General features: G+C 53.1%; 1 protein-coding gene across 1 annotated transcript; it reads left to right on the forward strand.

Annotated features, from left to right (window-relative positions):
- The first annotated feature begins 17864 nt into the window (after window positions 1–17864).
- LOC142076185 (olfactory receptor 14J1-like) lies at window positions 17865–18800 on the forward strand. The gene has a single exon (XM_075138564.1). The coding sequence runs from the start codon at window positions 17865–17867 to the stop codon at window positions 18798–18800; it is 936 nt and encodes a 311-aa protein (XP_074994665.1).
- The last annotated feature ends 3746 nt before the right edge of the window (window positions 18801–22546 follow it).

Consider the following 22546-nt stretch of genomic DNA (forward strand, 5'->3'; position numbering starts at 1 on the left):
CCTGCCTCCCCTTCTCTGCACATTCCCCAGAGTTTATCTTAGGCCACGAGTCTGATTCTTTCTCTTGTGATAATCCTGCTTATATAGAATTTTCTGGGTTCATACTACTTGTCTTGTGGCTTGATCCTGTTGTGTCTGACTCTTGCCCAACACTGTGTCAGATGTGACATGCCCAATAGCAGCTCTTCAATAAAAGAGGATCTCCCAGGTGCAGTGCCCGAAGGCTGGGCTCTTCCTCCAAAGTTGCTTCCAAGAATATTTCCAAGGAATTGGTCTTTTGAAAAATCTGTTCCCCTTGTGGTCAATGTTTTGGGAGTTAAGCTCATGGTACCACTGGGTTCCACTGGACCAAATGGTCTGGATTTAAGAGCTCTCCTCTTGGTGTCCAATGGCAGGAGAGATGGTCCATGACCTCCCATTATCTTATCATGTTCCTTTATGGATGACAAGACTGATGGCACATACCAGAGTCTCTGGAAATGACTTTGGAGGGGTGAGGAGAGGAGAGGATGGGGACTCACCCCGTGCCCTGGGGTTGCAATGAATGGAGACTCAGAAGGTGAAACACCCTCCAAGGTGAAGTCCCCCAAAAGTAAAGCACCAAATCGACGTATCCCTGGACAAGGACTCTGCAGTGCCATGGGAGTGAGTGGGGACCCAGCAGGCAGAAGGAGGGGAGACTGGAGAGATGCGGGAGGTGCCGGAGGAGGCCCAGGGCCAGGACTGTCGTGCTGTCGTGGGGAGTGGGGCTGGTGGGAGCAGAGGAGGGGGCAAATTCAGTCAGGGTTGGGCATCACCTGCAATATGAATTCAGGAGAGCCAGCAAGTGAGTAGCCTCCATTTCCTCGTGGCCTTGGGGCCAGCAGCATCCCTGGGGCTGATGGGGAGGCTGAGCTCCCTGTGTGCCCCCCAGCAGCTGCTGTGCCCCTCAGAGGGACTGGGGCCGTGGGGTGAGTGCCCAGAGCTCTGCAGCACCCTGCGGTGGGCACTGCCGTGGGACCAGCCCAGGCTGGGCTGCTCTGCTGGGCTGGGCTGGGGAGAGGGCAGGGGTGGTGGGGAGAGCTGGGGAGGGGCTGGGCTGGCCTGGGAAGTGCCTGGGAGAGGAAAGCAGCAGTGTAGAGCTCAGCTGTGTGAGTGTGCAGGGTGGGGGCACACAGCAGGGTGCTCACAGTGCAGAGTCAGGCGTCATGGAGAAGGAAGCAAGGCACCAAAGGTGCAGAAGAGAGAGGCCCAGTCTGCGCCATGTTCCCTGGACAACCCGGGGAAGCTGTCCTGGGAAAACCATCCCAGACGAGTCCCACACACCGGCCATTTCCACCTCTGGTTGTACCCCTTTGCTGCTTGGAGGGACCTTTGCTGCTTGGTCACCTCTGTCCTCCTCTGGGGCTCACTGATACCCAACTCCACCGCCAGTATTAATAAAAAGGGAACCAGTTTCCTGCTGACACTTCTTACACACAAGTCCCAGAGCTCTTGCCACAGCTGGTCTCTCAGCCAAGCTCCCTCTCAGACAGCCTCAGCTCGATCAGGTGCTCATGGCCTTGTCTCAACAAACATTGAAAATCTCCATTGATTGAGATCCCACCAACTGGCCTGGGTCCTTGCCCCAGTGGTTGGCTCTGAGGGATTTCTCAGAAAATCCCAGCTCTCTCAGCCTCTCCTTGGCCAAAATGTGCTCCAGGCCCCAACCATCCTTCTGGCTTCTGCAGGACTCGCTCCAGTCTGTCAGGGTCTTTCTTGTCCTGGGGAGCCCCAAACTGCACACAGCGGTCCTGTGGTGGGTTAGCATTGGCCAGCAGCCAGACACCCACCCAGCTGCTCACTCACTCACACCCCTGGTTCAACAGGACAAAGGGAGAAAATAAACCAGAAATGTCATGGGTGAAGATAGAATCAAGGAGATCAGTTACCAATTACTGTCACGGGCAAAGACATGTTGACTTGTCGAGGATCAATTTAATTTACTGCCAATTACAAAAGATCGGGATTGTGAGAATCAATGACAAAAATATTAAAGGCCATTCTCCTCAGACTTTCTCCTTGCTCAAATGTCTCCATTGCTCCCAATTCATCTACCCACCCACTCACCAAGAGGAGCAGGGGGGATGGTGAAGAGGGGGTTAACAGTCAGTAAAGAATATCGCTTCGTCTCCTTCCTCCTCACACTTTTCCCCTGCTCCACCTTGGGTCCTCTCCTCCATGGATCCCACCATATTTACAATCAAGGCCATGTGTTGTTCATTTCTTTCTGTCTCTCTTTTCTCCTTTATACTCCCAGACTCACGGAAATGTTGAGATTGGAGAGGACCTCTGGAGATCATCGAGTTCAACCCCCCAGCTGAGGCAGGGTCAGCTAGAGCAGGTTGCTCAGCACCTTGTCCAGGTGGGTTTTGAATATCTCCATGGATGGAGACTCCACAACCTCTCTGGGCAACCTGTTTCCAGTGATTGACCACCCTCACAGTCAAAAAGTGTTTTCTTGGGTTCAGGTGGTACTTTATAACATTAATAAGACCCTTCCAAACCTTTTCTTCTGCAGACTCAACAGTCCCACATCTCCCAGCCTTTCCTCCTGTGAAAGATGCTCCAGTCCCTTCAACCAGCTTTGTGGCCCTTGGCTGGACTTGCTTTAGCAGGTCAACCACTGTCTTGCACTGGGCAGCCCAGCACTGGACACAGCACTGCAGATGGGGCCTCACCAGTGCTGAGGAGAGGGGAAGGGTCACCTCCCTCCACCTGCCAGCAATGCTTCTCCTAATGCAGCCCAGGGGGCTGTTGGCCTTTGCCGTGGGGGTGCACTGCTGGCTCCTGCTCAGCTGCTTCTCCTCTGGGACCCCAAGGTCCTTCTCTGCAGAGCTGCTGTCTAGCTGGTTGGCCCCCAGCATGATGTCCAGAGGGTGGCTGGATGACAGGCTGTCCTCCCCCAGGGACATTCTCAGCAGCACCTTGTCCTTCGTGGAGATCAGCCCCACCTCTGGCACAGGCCCCACGGTGCTGCAGAGTCACCTGGGACAGCAAACCCCTCTCCTGACGGGGCTGCACAGCCCTCGCCTCTTTCTCTCTGGCCTTGGGCACTGCAGCTTTTGCTCTCGGGGTGGCAACCTCATCCACCATTCTGTTGCCACCTGCCACCCACTCCAGCATGCCTCTGCTGGGAAGCAAAGCCTTTCCACACACGGGGTCCCATCTCTGGGGACCAGGTTTGCATGGGACAAGTCTGCCCTTGGCCCTGGTGCCCCATCGGAGGGGCCGCAGCCCAAATGGGCACCAAAGCCCACAGCCTGGGGCACAGAGAGCAGGAGCCCCGGGTGCCATCACAGAGCTGTGACTTCAGTGGAATAAGAGCTGAGGTGGGGAAGGACAGCTCCCACGGCTTTTGTGGTAATGGAGACAGAACATCTTTAGGAGAGACCGATGGGGAAGATGAGAAGTGGGGGCTGCCTTGTGTGGTGTCAGGGCAGCTCAGATATATGGAGGGTCTCTATGGGACCCGTAACAGGTCAGGTGGCGGCTTGTGTGTGGGTCAGCTTCTGAATGGGCCACCCAGCTCACACTACTGGGTTTTGTTTTTCCTTCTGTCCCCAGCACCACCAGGACCTTTTCTGTAGAGCTGCTCCCTCTGCCACTGCAGGCTGTCAGTCTATCGCAGGTGCAGGACCTGGCCTTTGTTCTTTGTCTATCTCATGAAGTTCCTGAGAGGACATTGGATACAGGTGTTAAACTGCACAGGGCTCTGGAAAGTCCCCGGTGCCACCTCACCAAACCCCAGTACGTCCCCTGGCCTCCAGGTAGAGCATGGCCCCTTCACCCTGCACTCTCAGCCTCATCATCCAACTGGTGTTTTGCTCATCTGTTTGTCTACCTGTCCAGACTGGAATGGCCTGACTTGGGTACAAGAATATTGAGGGAGACCACGCCAAAAGTCTTGCTGAAATGGAGGTCAACGACATCCACTCTTCTCCCCTCATGCACAAATGCAGCTACTTCATCATGAAGGCAACCCGGTTGGCGAGGCATGATTTACCCTTGGTAAGTCCATGGCGATGCTCTTCTCTTTTAGGTGCCCACAAATGTCACCCAGGAGCACTCATTCAATGGCTCACCCCCCACCAAAGTGAGCTTGTGCAGCCTGTGGTTCCCTGGGTTGCACTTTTGGCCACTTTCAAAGATGAGTGCAACACTTGCTTGTCCTCACTCACAAGAGACCTCTACCAATCCAATGACCTTTCAAAAGGGATATTCCAAAGAAATATTGATCTTGCCCTGTAACTTCATTACCACTATTCTTCCTGTTATACGGTGTATTCAGTTTCTCTAATCTTTCATATAATTTCACCTGTCCTCATACAATGACCATTTCTGATGTCACCTTTGCACATGCAGACTCTCTAGACAAAGGCCCATTCCATCAGTCTCTAATTGTTTCCGGACGTTATTCTTTGTTCATTCAGATAACTCTCACCTACTCAGTTGCTGCTTTGAGCTTCAGGGAGTTAAAAGCTTGCCTGTCTTTCAGTAGTTTCATCGTCTCTTCAGCCAATTCTTTAATCATGGTTATATCTAACTTTTTTGTATCTATCTCAAACATTTCTCATAAGATTATCCCTTGTAGAAAGACAACTTCATTAGAGACAGCTTGTACTTAGCATATGGTTGAGGAGTGTGTTTGTTTATGAAACTTTATCATGCTTTGCTTTTCTCTCTTTGCAAATAGAAAATATTCTTATGTGGCCTGTGTGCAGCCAGTTCTCTGAGGAGAGCAGGTGGGAGATGGTGCCATGGAGCTGTAACACCCAGCTGCAGAGATCAGTGGAGAAGTCTGATGCAAGGAAGAGTGATGTAAGTCCCAGATGGCCAATGAGAGAAATGGTGAGGTTTGGGAGGTGAGGAGCAAAGTTCTCCGCACAGAGTCAGACCTCAAGGGACTGCTTCTCCTGCCTGTCCAGACCTCCGGAGGAGACACCCTGGATCACTATCACTTGGAGAATGCTTCTATCACCTCTTCTCTAAATTGAAAAGTAATAAAATAGAAACTTTAATTAAAAAAATATTTTTATTAGGTGCACTTTGAAATCTTCCTCTTTAACTACACTATGAAATGACTCCAATTATCTGTACAAGCCTGGAAGAACTAAAGAAAACTACAGGAAGAGAAAGAGCTCCTTAGGCTTTCTGTATTTTAATGAGACCCATGGTGTATTTGGTGCTGAGTCCTTGAAGCTCCCATGATGAGAGGAGAAAGAACAAACCTCTCAAGAAGTCAAAGTCAGAAGCAAAACTCAAAGTACCTTGAAGTATTAATGGGTCCCACTGAGGGCCATTACTGACAAAGCCTCCCCATGGCCTCGTTAGAGCAGATCATTGGAGGCCATGCTTGCAGGTAGGCAAAGGCACTGTGCAGGTGGCTGTAATGCTGAGAAAACCCTTGCTTTATTTTAGGAAGCAGAAAGGCCAAGCCCTCACCCCCAAGCCCTGGGAAGGAAGATCCTGTCCCTCATGCGTGGCTCAGGGCTCTTCCCGGGGTCAGTGGGATGTGGGGGTGAGCAATGCCAAGGGTAGAACAATTGTACCACACTTCCTGGCCTCCCCAAGCAGGGGCAAGGAAGAAATGCAGAGCCTCAAAAGAAAGTTCCTCCTTGTAGGCCTTGGTGGCAGAGGCAACTGCCTTAGCCAAGGGGACACAGACCTTGGTTTTGATGGGCCTTTCAGAATTGCCAGAGGCCTAGGCCATCTCTACTGGAGGCTGTCCTACACTGTCCCATGCCTGCACCTCTTGCCCTTCAGGCTGTAGACACCCATCTTGCTTCCCTACCTAGCTCTCACCCCAGCATTTCTAGACCTTCACTGATGTCTCTGCATCCATCGCTGGCTTTTCCTTGAAACACAAAGCCATGGGCTGATCCAGACTCCCTCTGGGTAACCTCTTACACCACAAGGCTACCCTTTGAGTGAGATTTCTTCTTCCTCATGTCAAGTCTGAACTTTCCAAGCTGCACTTTCTGGAGGTTGCCATGTCTTCCAACTACCAAGAAAAGCTCCATTATCTCGGAAACCACCTGTCAAGACATTGCAGGCTACTACTAGAGAGCCCTGAGCCTCCACTTCACCAGGCTAAAGAACCCCAGATCCCTCAGTCCCTCCACAGAGGCCAAAAACCACATCCTGGCAGGTGTCCTCTGGGGCCACTCCAGTTCATCCCTATTCCTCTAGCGAGGCCCAGGTTTTCCATTTCTTCTTTCTAAGAAGAAATTCTGTTCTGTTCTATTCTATTCTTTTCTATTCCTTTCCATTCCTTTCCATTCCATTCCATTCCATTCCATTCCATTCCATTCCATTCCGTTTTCTTCTGGCCACAAATGTATGGGAAGGCTGTCATTAGGTCTCCCCAAAGCCTTCTCCTCTCCTGCCTTTGCACCTTTGCAGCAAAGGCAGACAACGGCACCCTGGCCTGCATTAGGCAGAGCACTGCCAGCAGGTGGCTGGAGGTGATCCTTCCTCTCCACTCAGCCCTGCTACAAGTTGTCTTGCTGACTTCCTCAAGGGTTTCTACATCCCCACCTCACTCCCACTGCAGCCAAAGCTGCCCTCCACATCTTCCACCAGCTTCTTGTGAGAAACAAGTCCAGGAGAGCATCCCCCCATGGCAGATCAGGGATCACCTTCCACCTTCCCTCTGACTGAGGCCTTCTAGCAGAGGTCCATGGCCTTCAAAGTCCCCAGTGACTACCAAGTCCTTTGTGTCCCTTCCTCCAGCTTTCTAAAGGAGCCCTCATCCTCTTCCTAACCTTCCTCAGGCGGTTCGGTGATCCCGACCATGAGAGCATTGTACATGGAGGAGTTAGTGATCCCCCTAACAGTAAACCTGAGAAGACCCTGGCCTGCATGTGCTGCGCTGTGCTGGGCTCCACGTACAGCTTGGTCTTCAGGCTGTGTTGTGCTGAGCATATCCCTGGGTCACAGGAGAAACTTGACTGCAACAGAGGAATCTGCAGGAAGCTCCCACCTGGTACTGGTGATGAGGCCAACTGCATGTCCTTACCTTTACCAAACACTGCAGCAACAAATTTGCATGTGAACATCACTGCTTAGGGCAGGGGAAATGACGACTAGAGCTTGTTTCCCTGTTTGTCGCAAATGAGAGGTTTTGCGGCCACTTGAAGAATCACTGGCAAAGATATCAGCAAAAGGGATTTTAATAGAAATTTAGAAAAGTGCGACTTAACAGAATTCAATGGCAAGGTTCACTCTATTACTTATTACATGGATTCAGCATACACAGGGAAAATCCTGTCAGAATTGAGTTGGAGTGATTTATAGAAAGACCGAGGAAAAAAGGGTAAGGGAGACCCTCCCGTTGAGTCACGAGGTTCAGAGAAGACCCGGCTGGATCCAATCTTAGTCTCAGACTTGGACAACGGTTTGTGTCTAATACAAAAGGGATAAGGAGACCCCCCCGTTGAGTCACGAGGTTCAGAGAAGACCCCCTTGCTTTCTAAACTCCTTCTCAGAGACGAGTCTAGGTGCGGCTGGACCTACCCCTAGACTCAGACTTGGTCAACGGTTTATGCCTAACGGGTTATATGTGTTTAGAGCAATTTGAAGTTCATTTACAGTTTTAAGGTAGATCAGAAGGTTTTGACAGCACTGAATCATTGACTAATTTAACAGTTACAAAGTGAGGTAATCACTACATCTGCTAAAGTGACTGGATTACAAATTATGCTTATTACTGGTTATCTAAATCAATACACACAAACACACACACAGAGAAAAGCTCTAGATCAATTCACATATAAGGGCCCCAAACTAAATAAATTTATAAAGGCCTAAAGCTAGATAAAGGTACCTGTTAAACATTCCCCTTGAGTCCGTGAAATACTCATGTTAAATGTCTTGGCATTTCTCAACGGATGAAGGGTTGAGCCCCGAGGAGTCTCTCGGCCGAGGAGTGTTTCAGCCCAGGTCCCGGTGGTCCTCCGAATATCACAAACTCGAGAGTTTGCAAAACCTGCGAGGCGTCCAACTCGGAGGGAGACTCTGGGCGCAGCCTGCTGCGGTCCTGGAGAGCTCAAAGGGTCTCACTTAGGACCACTGTTTATAGTTTTGCACAGCTTTAGTCACCCGTGAAAGTTCTCAGGATTTTGGCAACAATGGTGTCGTTCCACTTGAGTTAAGACTCAGATAGGGGCGTCAGGGAATGACGAATTGTCCCCAGTTTCGACCCCCACCTTGCTTAGGTAACAGGAGTTCTGGTACGGTCAGGGCCGTTCCCCCACTTCAGCCACGCAAGAGTTCTGGGAACAGTCAAGGGATGCTTCACCGCCCAACTCATTACACAAAGGCCAAAGTTTATCGGGAGTTCCTGAGGTACAGAGTGACCCAGGAAAAAAGGTGTGGGGGGAGGAATGCACCACCACAGACTGGCAACATGAATTATTTATAGCCCAGTGGGCCCATGACATCTCAGGCCATCAAGAAAGAGACACAACATATAGATGGGCTCGTGATCGAGGGGTGGACTTGACCATGGACACTATTGCACAGGTTATCCATGAATGTGAAACATGCGCTGCAATCAAGCAAGCCAAGCGAGTAAAGCCTCTCTGGTATGGAGGACGATGGCTGAAATATAAATCTGGGGAGGCCTGGCAGATTGATTATATCACGCTCCCACAAACCTCCCAAGGCTACAGTAGAGCGATTTATGTTTGATGATGCTTTAGTCCTTAAAAAGAGAAGCACACAATATCTGTAAATTTTGAAAAATCATGCTTGGTAGCAAAATTAACCTGAATTAAACCTGACGTATTAGGACAAAATTCAGCTGTGTATGGACTGGCAAATCAGTGATGACGCCCTCTCATTTCCTCCTGCTCATCAATAGCTACAACACGGCTGTGTTATCAACGCTGGTTTGGTCCTAAATCCACAGCACAGCACCACACGGGCTGCTATGGAGAAAATTAACTCCAGCCCAGCCAGAGCCAGGACAACAGGGGAGGCTCTTGTTTTGGGAGGGTGTGAGGGTGATAATAGTGAAGAACTGTAGAGTGGGGAAAAGGGAAGCAGGAAATGAAAGGTGAGGAAAAGGATGTCATCAGGGCTGTGTGGGGTTCCTGTGATGCAGCCCTGCACCGAATGTGAATTATTCCCACACTCAGAGGGAACTCGAGTGCTTTCCCTAATGCTGATGACATGAAGAGGAAGGCATGAACGTTTCATTCAAGCTGGAAGTGACCTTGCAAGATGTCTATAGACCAACATTCTACTCAAAGCAAGGTCACACCAGATTGCTCAGGGCTTTATCCCTGTGAGTCTTTGAAACTTCCAGGGATGGAGGCAGCACATGCTCTCTGGAAAATGTCTTCCCATGTCTGACTGTCCTCATGCGTCCAAAGTTTCTTCCTATATCAGGCCTGACCCTCTCTTCTTCCCCAAGAACAAGGAGGCCCATTGCCTCTTGCCCTTGCGTCTTGCACTACAGTGTTGTCCTGGTTTTGGCTGGGATAGAGTTAATTTTCTTCCTAGTAGCTGGTATAATGCTGTGTTTGGATTTCGTGTGAGAAGAATGTTGATAACACACTGATGTTGTAGTTGTTGGTAAGTAGTGTTTTCAGTAGTCAAGGACTCTTCAGCTTTCCACGCTCTGCCAGGTGCACAAGAAGCTGGGAGGAAGCATAGCCAGGACAGCTAACCCAACTGGCCAATGGGGTATTCCATACCATATGATGTCATGCTCAGTATATAAACTAGGAGGCGTGGTCCAAGAGGTAGTGATCGCTGCTGAGGAACTGGCTGGGCATATGTCGCAGGTGGTGAGCAGTTGTATTGTGCATCACTCATTTTGTATATTCTATCATTATTATTATTATTATTATTTTCCCTTCCTTTTCTGTTCTATTAAACTGTCTTTCTCTCAATCCACAAATTGTACTTTTTTTTTTTTTTTTGATTCTTTCCCCCCTCCCACTGTTGGAGGAGTGAATGGCTGTGTGGTGTTTGGCTGCCTGCCGGTTAAACCACCACCAAGTGTCTTCTTGGAAAGCGCACCGTAGGCAGTGCAAGGCTGTTACCCCCTCCCCCGAAAGCCCTCCATTCTCCAGTCGGAACAAGCCCAGCTCCCTCAGCCCCTCCTAACAGGGCAAGTGCTCTAGCCCTGACCAATTGCTGGCCCTCCACTGAACTGGCTCCACTTGGCCAATGTCTCTCTGGCACTGTGGGGCACCAAAACCTGGTCAAGTGTTCTGGATGTGGTCTACCATGTGCTGAGCAGAGGAAGAGAATCACTGCCACTGGCTGTGCTCCTGCTCATACAGCCCAGGATGTTCTTGGCCGCCTTTGTGGAATGGCTCACGTTTTGCCCACTGTAACCCAAGGACCACCAGAAGCTGCTTCCTAAACCTGGGCAGTCGCAGGCCTCTGTCTTTGCAGGGCCTTAGTCCACCTCAAGTGCAGGACTTTGGATTTGTCCTGATTGCATATCATGAGGTTTCCTTCGTGCCTCCAGCCTGCCTACGTCCCTTGGGATGGCAGCCCTGCCCGCCACTGTAGTGTCTGCTCTCCTCAAAGTGCTGTCATCTACAAATGTTATGGAAAAGCACTCTCTCATCTTGTCTGGATCATGAAAAATGCATTAAAAAGGGCAGATTGCAGGACAGACCCCTGCAGGACTCTGCTAGCTGGAGACCTCCAGGCAGAGTGGTACGCATTGACCACAGCCATCCAAGCCTGAACGTCCAACTGGTTTTTTACCCATCTACTTATTCACCCATCTAGACCATAATGACCTAACTTGGACGCAAGAATATTGTGGGGAATGATGCTGAAAGCCTTGCTGACTTCCAGGTAAAAGACCAGCACTGCTCTCCCCACGTCCAGCAATCCTGTCATAGAATCATAGAATCATAGAATCATTAAGGTTGGAAACGACCTCTAAGATCATCGAGGCAACCGTCAACCCAACACCACCATGCCCACTAAACCATGTCCCTATGCGCCTCATCTACTTCATCAGAGAAAGGAAAGAGGCCGGCCAGGCACCATCTACCCTGGGTAAATCCAGCCACCTTCTCTTCCAGACACCCAGAAATGGGATCCAAGTGCACACGCTCCAGGGACAGCCTTTAGTTGGCCTGCTCACCCTTTGGGCCTTCTGCAGAAATTGCATGCAGCATTTGGGAGCTGCCAGCTGTCAGGGAGTTCCCCCAGTTGTGGTGGTGCATTTCCCCCCTGCCCTCTCCTGGGCCGCTCTCCGATCTCAGGAACTCTCCTTAGGCCTTGGCCTTTATCGAATGAGTTGGGCGGTGAAGCGTCCCTTGACCGTATGAGGAACTCTTGCATGGCTAAGGTGGGGAACAGCACTGACCCAGCCAGGAACTCCTGCTGCCTGGCCAAGGTGGGGAATGAGAGCGGAGATAATTTGTCATCCCCTGACATCCCTATCTGAATCATAGCTTGAGTGGAACGGTACCATTGTTACTGGAATCTTGAGAATTCCAGTAGCTACCACCTTGGACTGTGGCCCGGATGGAAATTTATGAATGACTAAAGCCAATCATCTTGCGACCCTATGAACAGTGGTCCTAAGTGAGGCTGAGCTCTCCTGGACCGCAGCGGGCTGCAACCAGCATCTCCCTCTGAGTGGAATGCCACTCAGAGCTCGCGAACTCTCAAGTTCGGACGTTCAGGTCTTGAAGACGGAAGACTGTCGCCCAAAGCTGACAATGGGACCTGGGCTGAAACCCTTCACTCCTCGAGGCTCAACCCCTCACCCGTTGAGAAATGCCGAGACATTTAACATGAATATTTCATTGGACTCAAGGCGAATTTTTAACAGGTATATCTTTATACATCTATATGTATATATTTGCATCTCTGTGTGTGTGAATTCATTTAGGTAACCAATAGCAAATGTAATCTGTAATTAAGTCACTCTTGTGATTACAGTAAGTTCTATTGAGTCACTTTGTAAATGTTCAATTAGTCAATGATTAAGTGCTGCTAAAATCTTGTGATCCACCTTAAAACTGTGAATGAACCTTAGACTGCTACTAGACACATCTAATCCCTTAGACGTAAACCGTTGACCAAGCATGGGACTAGGAGTGGATCCAGCTGCACCTGAGCTCCATCAGGAGTTTAGAAAGCAAGGAGGTCTACTCTGAATCTCGTGACTCAACGTGAGAGTGTCCCTTACCCTTTTGCATCTTTTGTCTCTGTATAAATCATTCTAGCTCAATTCTAACTCGATTTTTCTTTTGTTTGTTTCACCCATGCAGTAAGTGACAGGGTGAACCTTGCCATCGAATTCGGATAAGTCACACTTTTATAAATTTCTATTAAAACCACTTTTTGCTAATACCTTTGATGGTCAATCCTTAAGCGGCCTTAAACCACTCACTCGCGACACCAGTCTCCATGTCCTTTCAAAGATGACGGAGAGTGGCCTCACTGTGCCATCGGCCTGCCCTTGCAGCTCCCTTGGATGCCGCCCCTCCTGTCCCATAGACCAATAAGGATTGAGTTTGCTCAAATAACTCCTGACTTAATCCAAATTCACCCATGGTTGTTCTCCTCCAGAGTCCTGCCTCAAGGCACAAAGGCCTGGGAGACCTTGCGGGAGGAGACTAAGGCAAGAAGGATGTAGAGAATCTCAGATCTATCCACACCTGCTGTTACTAAATTCAGCAGTGGCCAATCATTCTCTTGGTTTCTTCTTTAGCTGTTCCTGAAGCAGCGGCAGCTCCTTTTGGTGCCCTTGAACCCCTTGCAGGGACTGACACTTGGGAAGCTTTAGCTTCCCTAAAGCCTTCCCTATTTCTAAATTCCTCCTTGAGGTCCCCTGCATCCACCTCTGGGATGCTTTCTTTTTTCTGTGGTGCTTCTTGATGAGGTCCCATTGTAGCCAATTTTCCATCCTGAGGTAGCTGGTTGTTTGCCTGTGTGTTGGTGTGGACAGTTCTTGTGCTTGAAGGTGGTGTCCTGAAAGACCAGCTGTCCTGAGCTCTGCTGCCCTTGAGTGCTGCTGCCTATGGGATTCCCACCAAAAGTCCCCTCAAGAGGCTAAAACCTTCTCTTCTAGAGACCCAGCATCTGTCCTCTGCTGCAGTCCTTCCTCACTCCCCTGGGGAGCCGAGACCCCACTATTTCATGGTCACTGCAGCCCAGGCTCACACTCGTTTTCACATCCCTGATCAGCCCTCCCTCTTTTGCAAGGACTGGGTTCAGGTGAGCAGCACCTGTGTTGGCCTACCTTGCACCTGGGCAAAGAAGTTGTCCCAAGACACCCAGAAACCTGCTGGACAGTACGCATCCTGCTGAGCTCCCCTTCCAGTGAGGGCCAGGGTCATTCAAGTCCCCAGTCAGACCTGGGGTCGTGGATCTGGAGACTTCCCTGGCTTGCTTAGATAAGGCTTAGTCCCCTTCCTTACCCTGATTGCAGGTGCTTGGTCTCCCACCAGGATGTCACACTGACAGGCCTCTCCTCTGACCCTCACCCACAAGGGCTCACCCAGCCTGTTTCATGTCCCATAGAGGAGCTCCACACAGACGACAAGCTGCCTCAGATGGAGGGCATCCCCCTCCCCATCTTCCCGGCCTGCCTCTCCTGAAAAGCCCCTCTGCACCATGGCAGCACCCCGGGGAGCTGTCCCACCACCCCTCGCCATTGAGTCCATCAATGTCAAAAGTCTCTCGTGGTACATGGGACTCCAGCTTCTCCGGTCTGTGCCCAGGCTGAGGGCATGGATGCACGTTTGGGCTGCAGCACCTCAGCTGTAGCCCTGGGGCCAAGCTCACACTTGTCACAGGCAAAGCCCGTACCAAGTGCCCAAGACCCAACGTGTGCAAATGCTTTGCTTGAGACCCGAGACCTGCTGGAGGGGACGGCAGATGGCAATGGGAAGACAGAGAAGGAGGAAAGGCTTCTGTCCCCAAGGCCAGAGGAAAGCTGGGCTGGGCTCTGCAGCCCCGGCAGGAGAGGGCTTTGCTGCCTGTGGTGTCTCTGCAGCCCCGGGAGGGCCTGTGCTGGAGGTGAAGCTGATCTCCAGGAAGGACAGAAGCTGCTGAAAATGTCTTTGGGTGTGGACATGCTGTGATCCAGGAACACTGTGAAAATCCTTGGAGGGTTCCTTGGTTGTATCATCAAGTAGGTGAATAAAAGACGGCTTTAAGAAGAACTGGCAGAGTTTGGGAGTGGGCAAATGAGTGGAGATGCCGGTGTGATGGGCTTCCTGGTCATGACCTGCCCTGCATCGACTGGATGGAGATGGGTCAGAGCCTGCCTCATTGCAGTGGTGGGATTCAGGCGCTGGCCAGCAGACCCCGATTCAATCAGACATGCCATCAGGAGTGTCTGTCTCGCACCCACTCTGAACGCGGGTGCCTTTCCCGTAGGGCCTGTGCTGTCCCTGCCAGCCACATGCACTTGTGCTGGAGAGCCCTGGCACCTCTTGTGGCACCACAGGCCTGTGTCTGGCCCTTGAGTAGCTGCCCTGAATTAGGTCAGGCAATGTGGGGATGTCCATGAGACATCTGCCATTGCAGGCAATGGCGATCTGGTATATACAGCTGATGGAGAAGATGGCTGATGGCTAAGGCAATGATGACACCTGGTCCCCTGACTACTCTCAGGAGCCTGTCCTGGACGTAAGGAGGAGGGAAAAGTTCAGTTGTCCTAAATGTGGGCATCTGCTGTTGGCCAAAGGAATTCCCCACTAAGCTCAAATACGGGGCCTCCAGATGCTGCCCTGTCTCTATGAACTGCTCCATGAGAGCTTGCAGTTACCTGCACGTATCTTGGGCCACCTCTGACACCTCAGATGTCACCAGGTGGTTGAGTCTCAACAGCTCACTCCTGGCCTCCATCTCCAGGAATGACCAGGGGAGCTGAGACAAGCAGCTCCCAGGCAGCAGGGGCCTCTTTTGTGCCCACCTGCCCTGAGGCCAGAGGAATCCCACCTCCTGTGGGGCTGTGGCAGCCAGAGGTGAGAGCTGAGTCCCCTGCCAGCCCCAGGACTACAGACCCTGGACCAGATGCCTCGATTGGCTCAGCTGACTCCCTTCCCTCAGCAGGGGTGAAGGAGATCTGTCCCTGTCCAGGTTTCCTTCTCATGGCAGAAGTAGAGAAAAGGCGATTCTCATGCCCAGCTCTGTCTGATAGGAGAAATTACAGTGCTGGAAAGAAGCGTCTCTGCAGAGGTGAGAGAGGGACCACGAGTTATTCCATGAGTCTCTTTCCCAGCAGGTTCCCTGGAGGCGCAGGGACACGTGGAGGGAGCCCCGAGGGGGCAGAGCAAGTGGTGCCTTGGGCTGGTCCTGTGCTGCTGAGCTGGGCTGGGCTCCTGGGATGGAGGGAGCTCATGGCAAGCGGGCAGCGCTGCAGAGAGACAGCTCTGCCCAGGAGCAGGGCTGGGGGCACTGCCTGCAGGCACCGAGGGGAGAGGAGCGAGGCAGAGAGAGGTTAGAGGCAGTCTGGGCTGGGACGATGCTGAGAATGAACGGGAGGAGAAACCTTCACAGCCCTTGACACGGTAAGTCTCTGGGTGCAGGGCAAAGAAGCTGCAGTGCCTGGAGAGATCTCCAAAAGCTGGCACATGCCACAGCCTGTGGGACATTTCAGGAGGTCTCTCCCACCTTCTCTGGTGTGGAGGAGGAGGACATGGTGCAGAGCAGGGCTTCCCTGCTGCACCATCAGAGGGACAGGGCATGAGGGCTGCCTTCTGCTGGGGGGGACTGCAGGGGTGTGCAGGCAGGGGTGCCCAGGGCTGTCCTTGCGAGCAGGGTCCCTGCACCCCAGGGGCTGTGTGCTGGGGCAGGGACTCTGCCGCCTGCCAGGCTCAGCACTCAGCCTGCCCGGGGAGCTCCCCACGGCGCTGTGGGGAGAAGCTGTGGGTGGAAGGAGCGAGCCCCAGCAGGGCAGGGTCCTGCTGTCGAGAGGGTGCTGCCTGGGTCAGGGCTGCTCACACCTCCAGCTCAGCCCCGGGCATTTCTGAGGGGACTTTTCAAGATGGACTTCCCTGAAAGGGAAGGTGTCTGTCTTTGGAGGTTTCTGATCTTGGTTGGCTGGGTGGGCAGTGGGACATTTCCAAGGGCACTTTTCAATTGGAAGGTCAAAGGAGGGATGACTGTTTGGATAAGGAGCTTTCCTGCGTCTGTGTGTTCAGTTTCTAGCTCTGGGGGCTACAGATAGCACCAGCATCCCCTTTCCAGTCTCATCAGGGGTTGTGGGAACTGCTCCTTACCTCCTGCGCACACGGAGAGGCTGCAGGGCAGCGCTGGGCACCCAGGGGCTGAGATGGGGTCTGTGAGCACTGGCAGGGAAGAGCCGTGGGGCCAGAGCAAGAGCTCCTGGCAGGGACAGCTCCAGGCAGGAGAGATGGGCAGCAAAGGAAGGACCTGCTAATGGAAGTCCTGTTGCAGGGGAGATGTGGGCACCTCCCGGCCACCCCTGCAGTGGAGATGCCTTCCCTCAGCAACCCCCTTCATCTCTGCCACCCAGCACAGCCCTCGGCCCTCCCGGCCATGGGGTCTAGGCTGGGAGTCACCTCTCTGTCCAGCAGACCAGCAGAAGAGGCCAAGGGCATCCCTCCTGCCACGTCCCCAGTTCCCACTGACCAGCAATGGGGCTGAGGGCAACTGTCCTGCATTATCACTGCCTGGGAGGTGGCTGCACAGCTGGGTGAGGGGAACGCTGTCCTGAGTGCCCGGCTGCCTCGGCCCTTGCCTCGCTCAGCCAGACCCTCGCTGTCTTTTTCCTTCGTTCTCCCTGTGCCTGTTTTAAAGTTATCTTGTTCTTGCTGCCAGACTGCCTGGGGATGGGAATTTCAGCTGCAGAGTCACACCCTGATCTTGTTCGTCCATTCGTGCGGGCATGTCGATGGGAACAAGTGTCCCAGCTTTCCTCTAACCCCAGGGGCTGTGGGCAACGCAGCCTGTGGGGCTGGGGAGTGAGTCAATTGTCTCTTCCTGAGCTGCCAACATTCGGACACTTGGCTATCTCCTTGGGGTGTCCTTCCAAGCTGTGAGCTGCCTGCCAGCATGCAAAGCTGTCCCATAGCACCCTTGTGTTCTCTGAAAGCCCCACGGAGAAACGCAGAGACTCTCTGGCTGAGGCGATGTTGTGGGGTTGGTGAAATGAGCCACGAGTGTCCTGGGCTAGAAGTGGGGTGCTGAGACCTTGAGAAAGGGTGGAACATTTCGTGCTCTGCACTGGATCCCTCTGCTCTCAGCAGTGTCTGGCTGCATGACAGAACATAAGAATGTGATCGCCCTCCATCTCAGGAAGGTGCAAGCCCAAGGCAGCTGGGAACAAGACCGGGGGACAGACCAGCTCCCCTCACTGCGCTCTGAGCCACAGGCAATCCTCTTGCCTCGCAGGACTCACTCTGTTCTCCTGGAGTGCAACAGAAATGCTGAGGGTTCCTGACATCCCAGAACACTCCCCAGGGGAGATGGGGGAGCTGTCAAAACCCCCAAGCCTCTCACAGTGCCTTCTGCCACCTCAGTTCCTCAGCACGGGGAGTGCAGGTGCTGACAGGCCCTTCTGCGTTAGGAGCGGTTCCATCTGACCAAGTCAAACGCCAGCACTGGCCCCTGCCCCCACCCTTCCCAGGAACCCACTGCTGCAGAGCAGGGCTGACTCCTCGGCAGCCAGCGGGCAGAGGCCCTGCTCCTCACGCCACATTCAGCCAGCACCCACCAGAGCTCCAGCCCCGCAGCTGAGGAAGGATTCCTGGAAAATGCAAAGGGGGGGTGTGCAGCAGGGGCAGGGGCTGTGGGAAATGGCTTGGATTTTGCTCAGAGAAGTCTCCCCTAACTTCTTGTGTTTTCCTCCTCCAACAGGTCCCCATGCCCAGAGGGACCAAATGTCCAACGGCAGCTCCATCACCCAGTTCCTCCTCCTGGCCTTCGCAGACACGCGGGAGCTGCAGCTCTTGCACTTCTGGCTCTTCCTGGGCATCTACCTGGCTGCCCTCCTGGGCAACGGCCTCATCATCACCGTCATAGCCTGCGACCACCGCCTGCACACCCCCATGTACTTCTTCCTCCTCAACCTCTCCCTCCTCGACCTGGGCTCCATCTCCACCACTCTCCCCAAAGCCATGGCCAATTCCCTCTGGGACACCAGGGACATCTCCTACGCAGGATGTGCTGCACAGGTCTTTTTCTTTCTCTTCTTGATCACAGCAGAGTATTTTCTTCTCACTGTCATGGCCTACGACCGCTACGTTGCCATCTGCAACCCCCTGCACTACGGGACCCTCCTGGGCAGCAGAGCTTGTGTCCACATGGCAGCAGCTGCCTGGGCCAGTGGGTTTCTCACTGCTCTCCTGCACACGGCCAATACATTGTCACTACCCCTCTGCCACGGCAATGCTGTGGACCAGTTCTTCTGTGAAATCCCCCAGATCCTCAAGCTCTCCTGCTCACACTCCTACCTCAGGGAGGTTGGGCTTCTTGTGGTTAGTGCCTGTTTAGTGTTCGGGTGTTTTGTTTTCATTGTGGTGTCCTACGTGCAGATCTTCAGGGCCGTGCTGAGGATCCCCTCTGAGCAGGGACGGCACAAAGCCTTTTCCACGTGCCTCCCTCACCTCGCCGTGGTCTCCCTCTTTCTCAGCACCATCATATTTGCCTACCTGAAGCCCCCCTCCATCTCCTCCCCATCCCTGGATCTGGTGGTGGCAGTGCTGTACTCGGTGGTGCCTCCAGCAGTGAACCCCTTCATCTACAGCATGAGGAACCAGGAGCTCAAGGATGCCCTATGGAAACTGGCCCAGTGGACGCTGTTTCACCGACAATAACCTGCCTCCCCTTCTCTGCACATTCCCCAGAGTTAATCTTAGGCCACGAGTCTGTTTTTTTCTCTTGTGATAATCCTACTTATATATATTTTCTGGCTTTATATTGCTTGTGTTGAAGCTTCATCCTGTTGTGTCTGACTCTTGCCCAACACTGTGTCAGATGTGGCCTGTCCAATAGCAGCTCTTCAATGAAAGGGGATCTCCCAGGTGCAGTGCCTGAAGGCTGGGCTCTTCCTCCAAAGCTGCTTGCAAATAAATGTCCAAGGTATTGATCTTTTAAAAAGTCTGTTCTCCTTTTGTTCTCAATAGTTTGGGGTTAAGCTCACGGAACCTCTGGCCCAAATGGTCTGGGTTTAAGAGCTCTCTTCTTGGTGTCTAATGGCAGGGGAGATGGTCCATGAGCTCCCATTATCTCCTCAGGTTCCTTCATGGATGACAAGACTGATGGCACATACCAGAGTCTCTGGAAATGAATTTGGAGGGGTGAGGAGAGGAGAGGATGGGGACTCACCCCGTGCCCTGGGGTTGCAATGAATGGAGACTCAGAAGGTGAAACACCCTCAAAGGTGAAGTCCCCCAAAAGTAAAGCACCAAATCGACGTATCCATGGACAAGGACTCTGCAGTGCCATGGGAGTGAGTGGGGAGCCAGCAGGCAGAGGGAGGGGAGACTGGAGAGATGCAGGAGCTGCCGGAGGAGGCCCAGGGCCAGGACTGTTGTGCTGTCGTGGGGAGTGGGGCAGGTGGGAGCAGAGGAGGGGGCAAATTCAGTCAGGGCTGGGCATTACCTGCAATATGAATTCAGGAGAGCCAGCAAGTGAGTAGCCTCCATTTCCTCGTGTCCTTGGGGCCAGCACCATCCCTGGGGCTGATGGGGAGGCTGACCTTCCAATTCAGTTCCCATTCACTACTTCCCATCGGCAGGCAGATGTTCAGCCATGTCCAGGAAAGCAGGGCTCCATTATGCATAATGGTTACCTGGCAAGACAAACGCTACCACTCCAAACATCCCCCCCTTTCTTCTTCTTCCCCCAGCTTCTAATTGCTGAACATGACATCATATGGTGTGGAACACCCCTTTGGTCAATTGGGGTCAGCTTTCCCAGCTGTGTCCCCTCCCAACTCCTTGTGCACCCCCAGCCTGCTCGCTGGTGGGGTGGGGTGAGGAGCAGAAAAGGCCTTGACCCTGTGTAAGCCCTGCTCAGCAGGAACAAAAACAGCCCTGGGTTATCAACACTGTCTTCAGCACAAATCCAAACCACAGCCCCATACTGGCTACTGTGGAGAAAATTAACTCTGTCCTAGCCAAAACCAGCACACCGCTCAGCCCCCAGCATGATGTCCAGAGTGTGGCTGGATCACAGGCTGTCCTCCCCCAGGGACATTCTCAGCAGCACCTTGTCCTTCGTGGAGATCAGCCCCACCTCTGGCACAGGCCCCACGGTGCTGCAGAGTCACCTGGGACAGCAAACCCCTCTCCTGACGGGGCTGCACAGCCCTCGCCTCTTTCTCTCTGGCCTTGGGCTCTGCAGCTTTTGCTCTCGGGGTGGCAACCTCATCCACCATTCTGTTGCCACCTGCCACCCACTCCAGCATGCCTCTGCTGGGAAGCAAAGCCTTTCCACACACGGAGTCCCATCTCTGGGGACCAGCTTTGCATGGGACAAGTCTGCCCTTGGCCCTGGTGCCCCATCGGAGGGGCCGCAGCCCAAATGGGCACCAAAGCCCCCAGCCTGGGGCACAGAGAGCAGGAGCCCCGGGTGCCATCACAGAGCTGTGACTTGGGTGGAATAAGAGCTGAGGTGGGGAAGGACAGCTCCCACGGCTTTTGTGGTAATGGAGATAGAACATCTTTAGGAGAGACCGATGGGGAAGATGAAGAGTGGGGGCTGCCTTGCGTGATGTCAGAGTAGCTCAGATAAAGAAAAAGAGCTGTGCAGCACATCCTGCGTAGGAGATGTCCCTGGTGTCCCAGAGGGAATTGGCCATGGCTTTGGGAACAGTGGTGGAGATGGAGCCCAGGTCGAGGAGGGAGAGGTTGAGGAGGAAGAAGTACATGGGGGTGTGCAGGCGGTGGTCGCAGGCTATGGCGGTGATGATGAGGCCGTTGCCCAGGAGGGCAGCCAGGTAGATGCCCAGGAAGAGCCAGAAGTGCAAGAGCTGCAGCTCCCGCGTGTCTGCGAAGGCCAGGAGGAGGAACTGGGTGATGGAGCAGCCATTGGACATTTGGTCCCTCTGGGCATGTGAACCTGTCCAAGGAGGAAAAGGCAGTGGCAATTTAGGGGAGACTTCTCTGAGCAAAATCTTCTTCATTTCTCATAGAACCTCCCCCTGCCCTCCATCCCAAACTGCCTGTCCCCTTTCAGGAAGACCTTTGGCAGGTTGCTTCCATAACGTCTGGATGGTGCTGGCTGAGGGTGCCCAGGGAGCTGGGAGCTCTGCTGGGGGCTCTGCAGGAGTCAGTCCTGCCCTACAGCAATAGGCAAATAGGAAACAGGAGAGATCCCAGATTAAAACCACTCAGGGCATCAAAGAGCTTTGCAGCATTGTTGCTCCCAACGCACCTGACTGCAGAGCAGAGCTGGGGGGGTTTGTTGGGTTTGTTCTGTTCTAGTTGCCCCACCACACCTGAGGAGTGTTTTTAAGGCAGAAATTGTTGGCATTTCTGTTGCACTCCACGTGAAACATTGCGGGTGCTGAGAGGCAAAGGGACTGTCCCTTAGTGCCGAGCGAGGACGGCCAGTCTGCCCACCAGTCCTGGGCTCAGCTGCCCGGTGCTGGCAGCTCCTTCAGCTGGAGGACGATTGCACTCAGATGTGTCCCTGGGGGTGACGTGGAGCTGTGAGCAGCCCTGTATCACACAGCACCCTCCTGGCAGCAGAAGGACCCTGCCCTGCCCTGCCAGGGGTCACTCCTTCTACCCACAGCTTCCCCCACGCCCCCTAATTATCTGGTAGGCCAACCCGGGAAGAGGCGTTGGGTATGGGTTGTCACTTCCTTTCCACCTCAGTAGCTGAGGGGACAGGGGCAGGCACAGGGCTTGGCCAGGTCAATCCCAGAAGCTGAAAGGCCAGCAGCAGGCACGCGGCTTGGGAGATCATGGTGAGGTCACTTCTGTCCAGTGGGCTGATAGGCCACAAGGAGGCTGGTGGGTTGGGATGTTATTATGTTATCAATTGTGTCTGAGGAGCTCATTGGCCAGCAGGAGGCACATGGCCGTGAAGGAGAGTGTGAGGCCCCCTTAGTCTCCAATCTCCTTGAGTGATTGGCCATCAGCAGGCACAGGGCTGGGGTGTTGGCTCTGACATTCCCTTCTGCTGAGAACCTGAGAGCCAGCAGCAGGCACGTGACTTGGTGGCTGTTTTGTACCTGGAGGTTCTGGTTTGTTATGTCCCCACTAAGAAAGGCACGCAGACGCTGTGAGGTGGTGTTTAAAATGCCATTTGTTAGAGAAACACCATAAACAAAGAGCAGATCATGGAGGCAATATTAGGTTCCTTCAGATGCCAGAGCCTTTGACAGTGGGGCAGAAAGTTGTGCAGCTTCCATCTGTGGAATCTGCCCCTGTGATCTCTTTCCATGTTTTCTAACAGGGAAACAAGCTCTAGTCGTCCTTTCTCCTGCCCTAAGAAGTGATGTTCACATGCAAATTTGTTGCTGCAGTGTTTGGTAAAGGTAAGGACATGCAGTTGGCCTCATCACCAGTACCAGGTGGGAGCTTCCTGCAGATTCCTCTGTTGCAGTCAA

This window comes from Calonectris borealis, unplaced genomic scaffold, assembly GCF_964195595.1.
Source record: "Calonectris borealis unplaced genomic scaffold, bCalBor7.hap1.2 HAP1_SCAFFOLD_35, whole genome shotgun sequence".
NCBI lineage: Eukaryota > Metazoa > Chordata > Aves > Procellariiformes > Procellariidae > Calonectris > Calonectris borealis.

What these genes read in the sequence shown, in the direction of transcription:
- LOC142076185 (XM_075138564.1), top strand. Translation starts at nt 17,865, where the DNA reads ATGTCCAACGGCAGCTCCATCACCCAGTTCCTCCTCCTGGCCTTCGCA.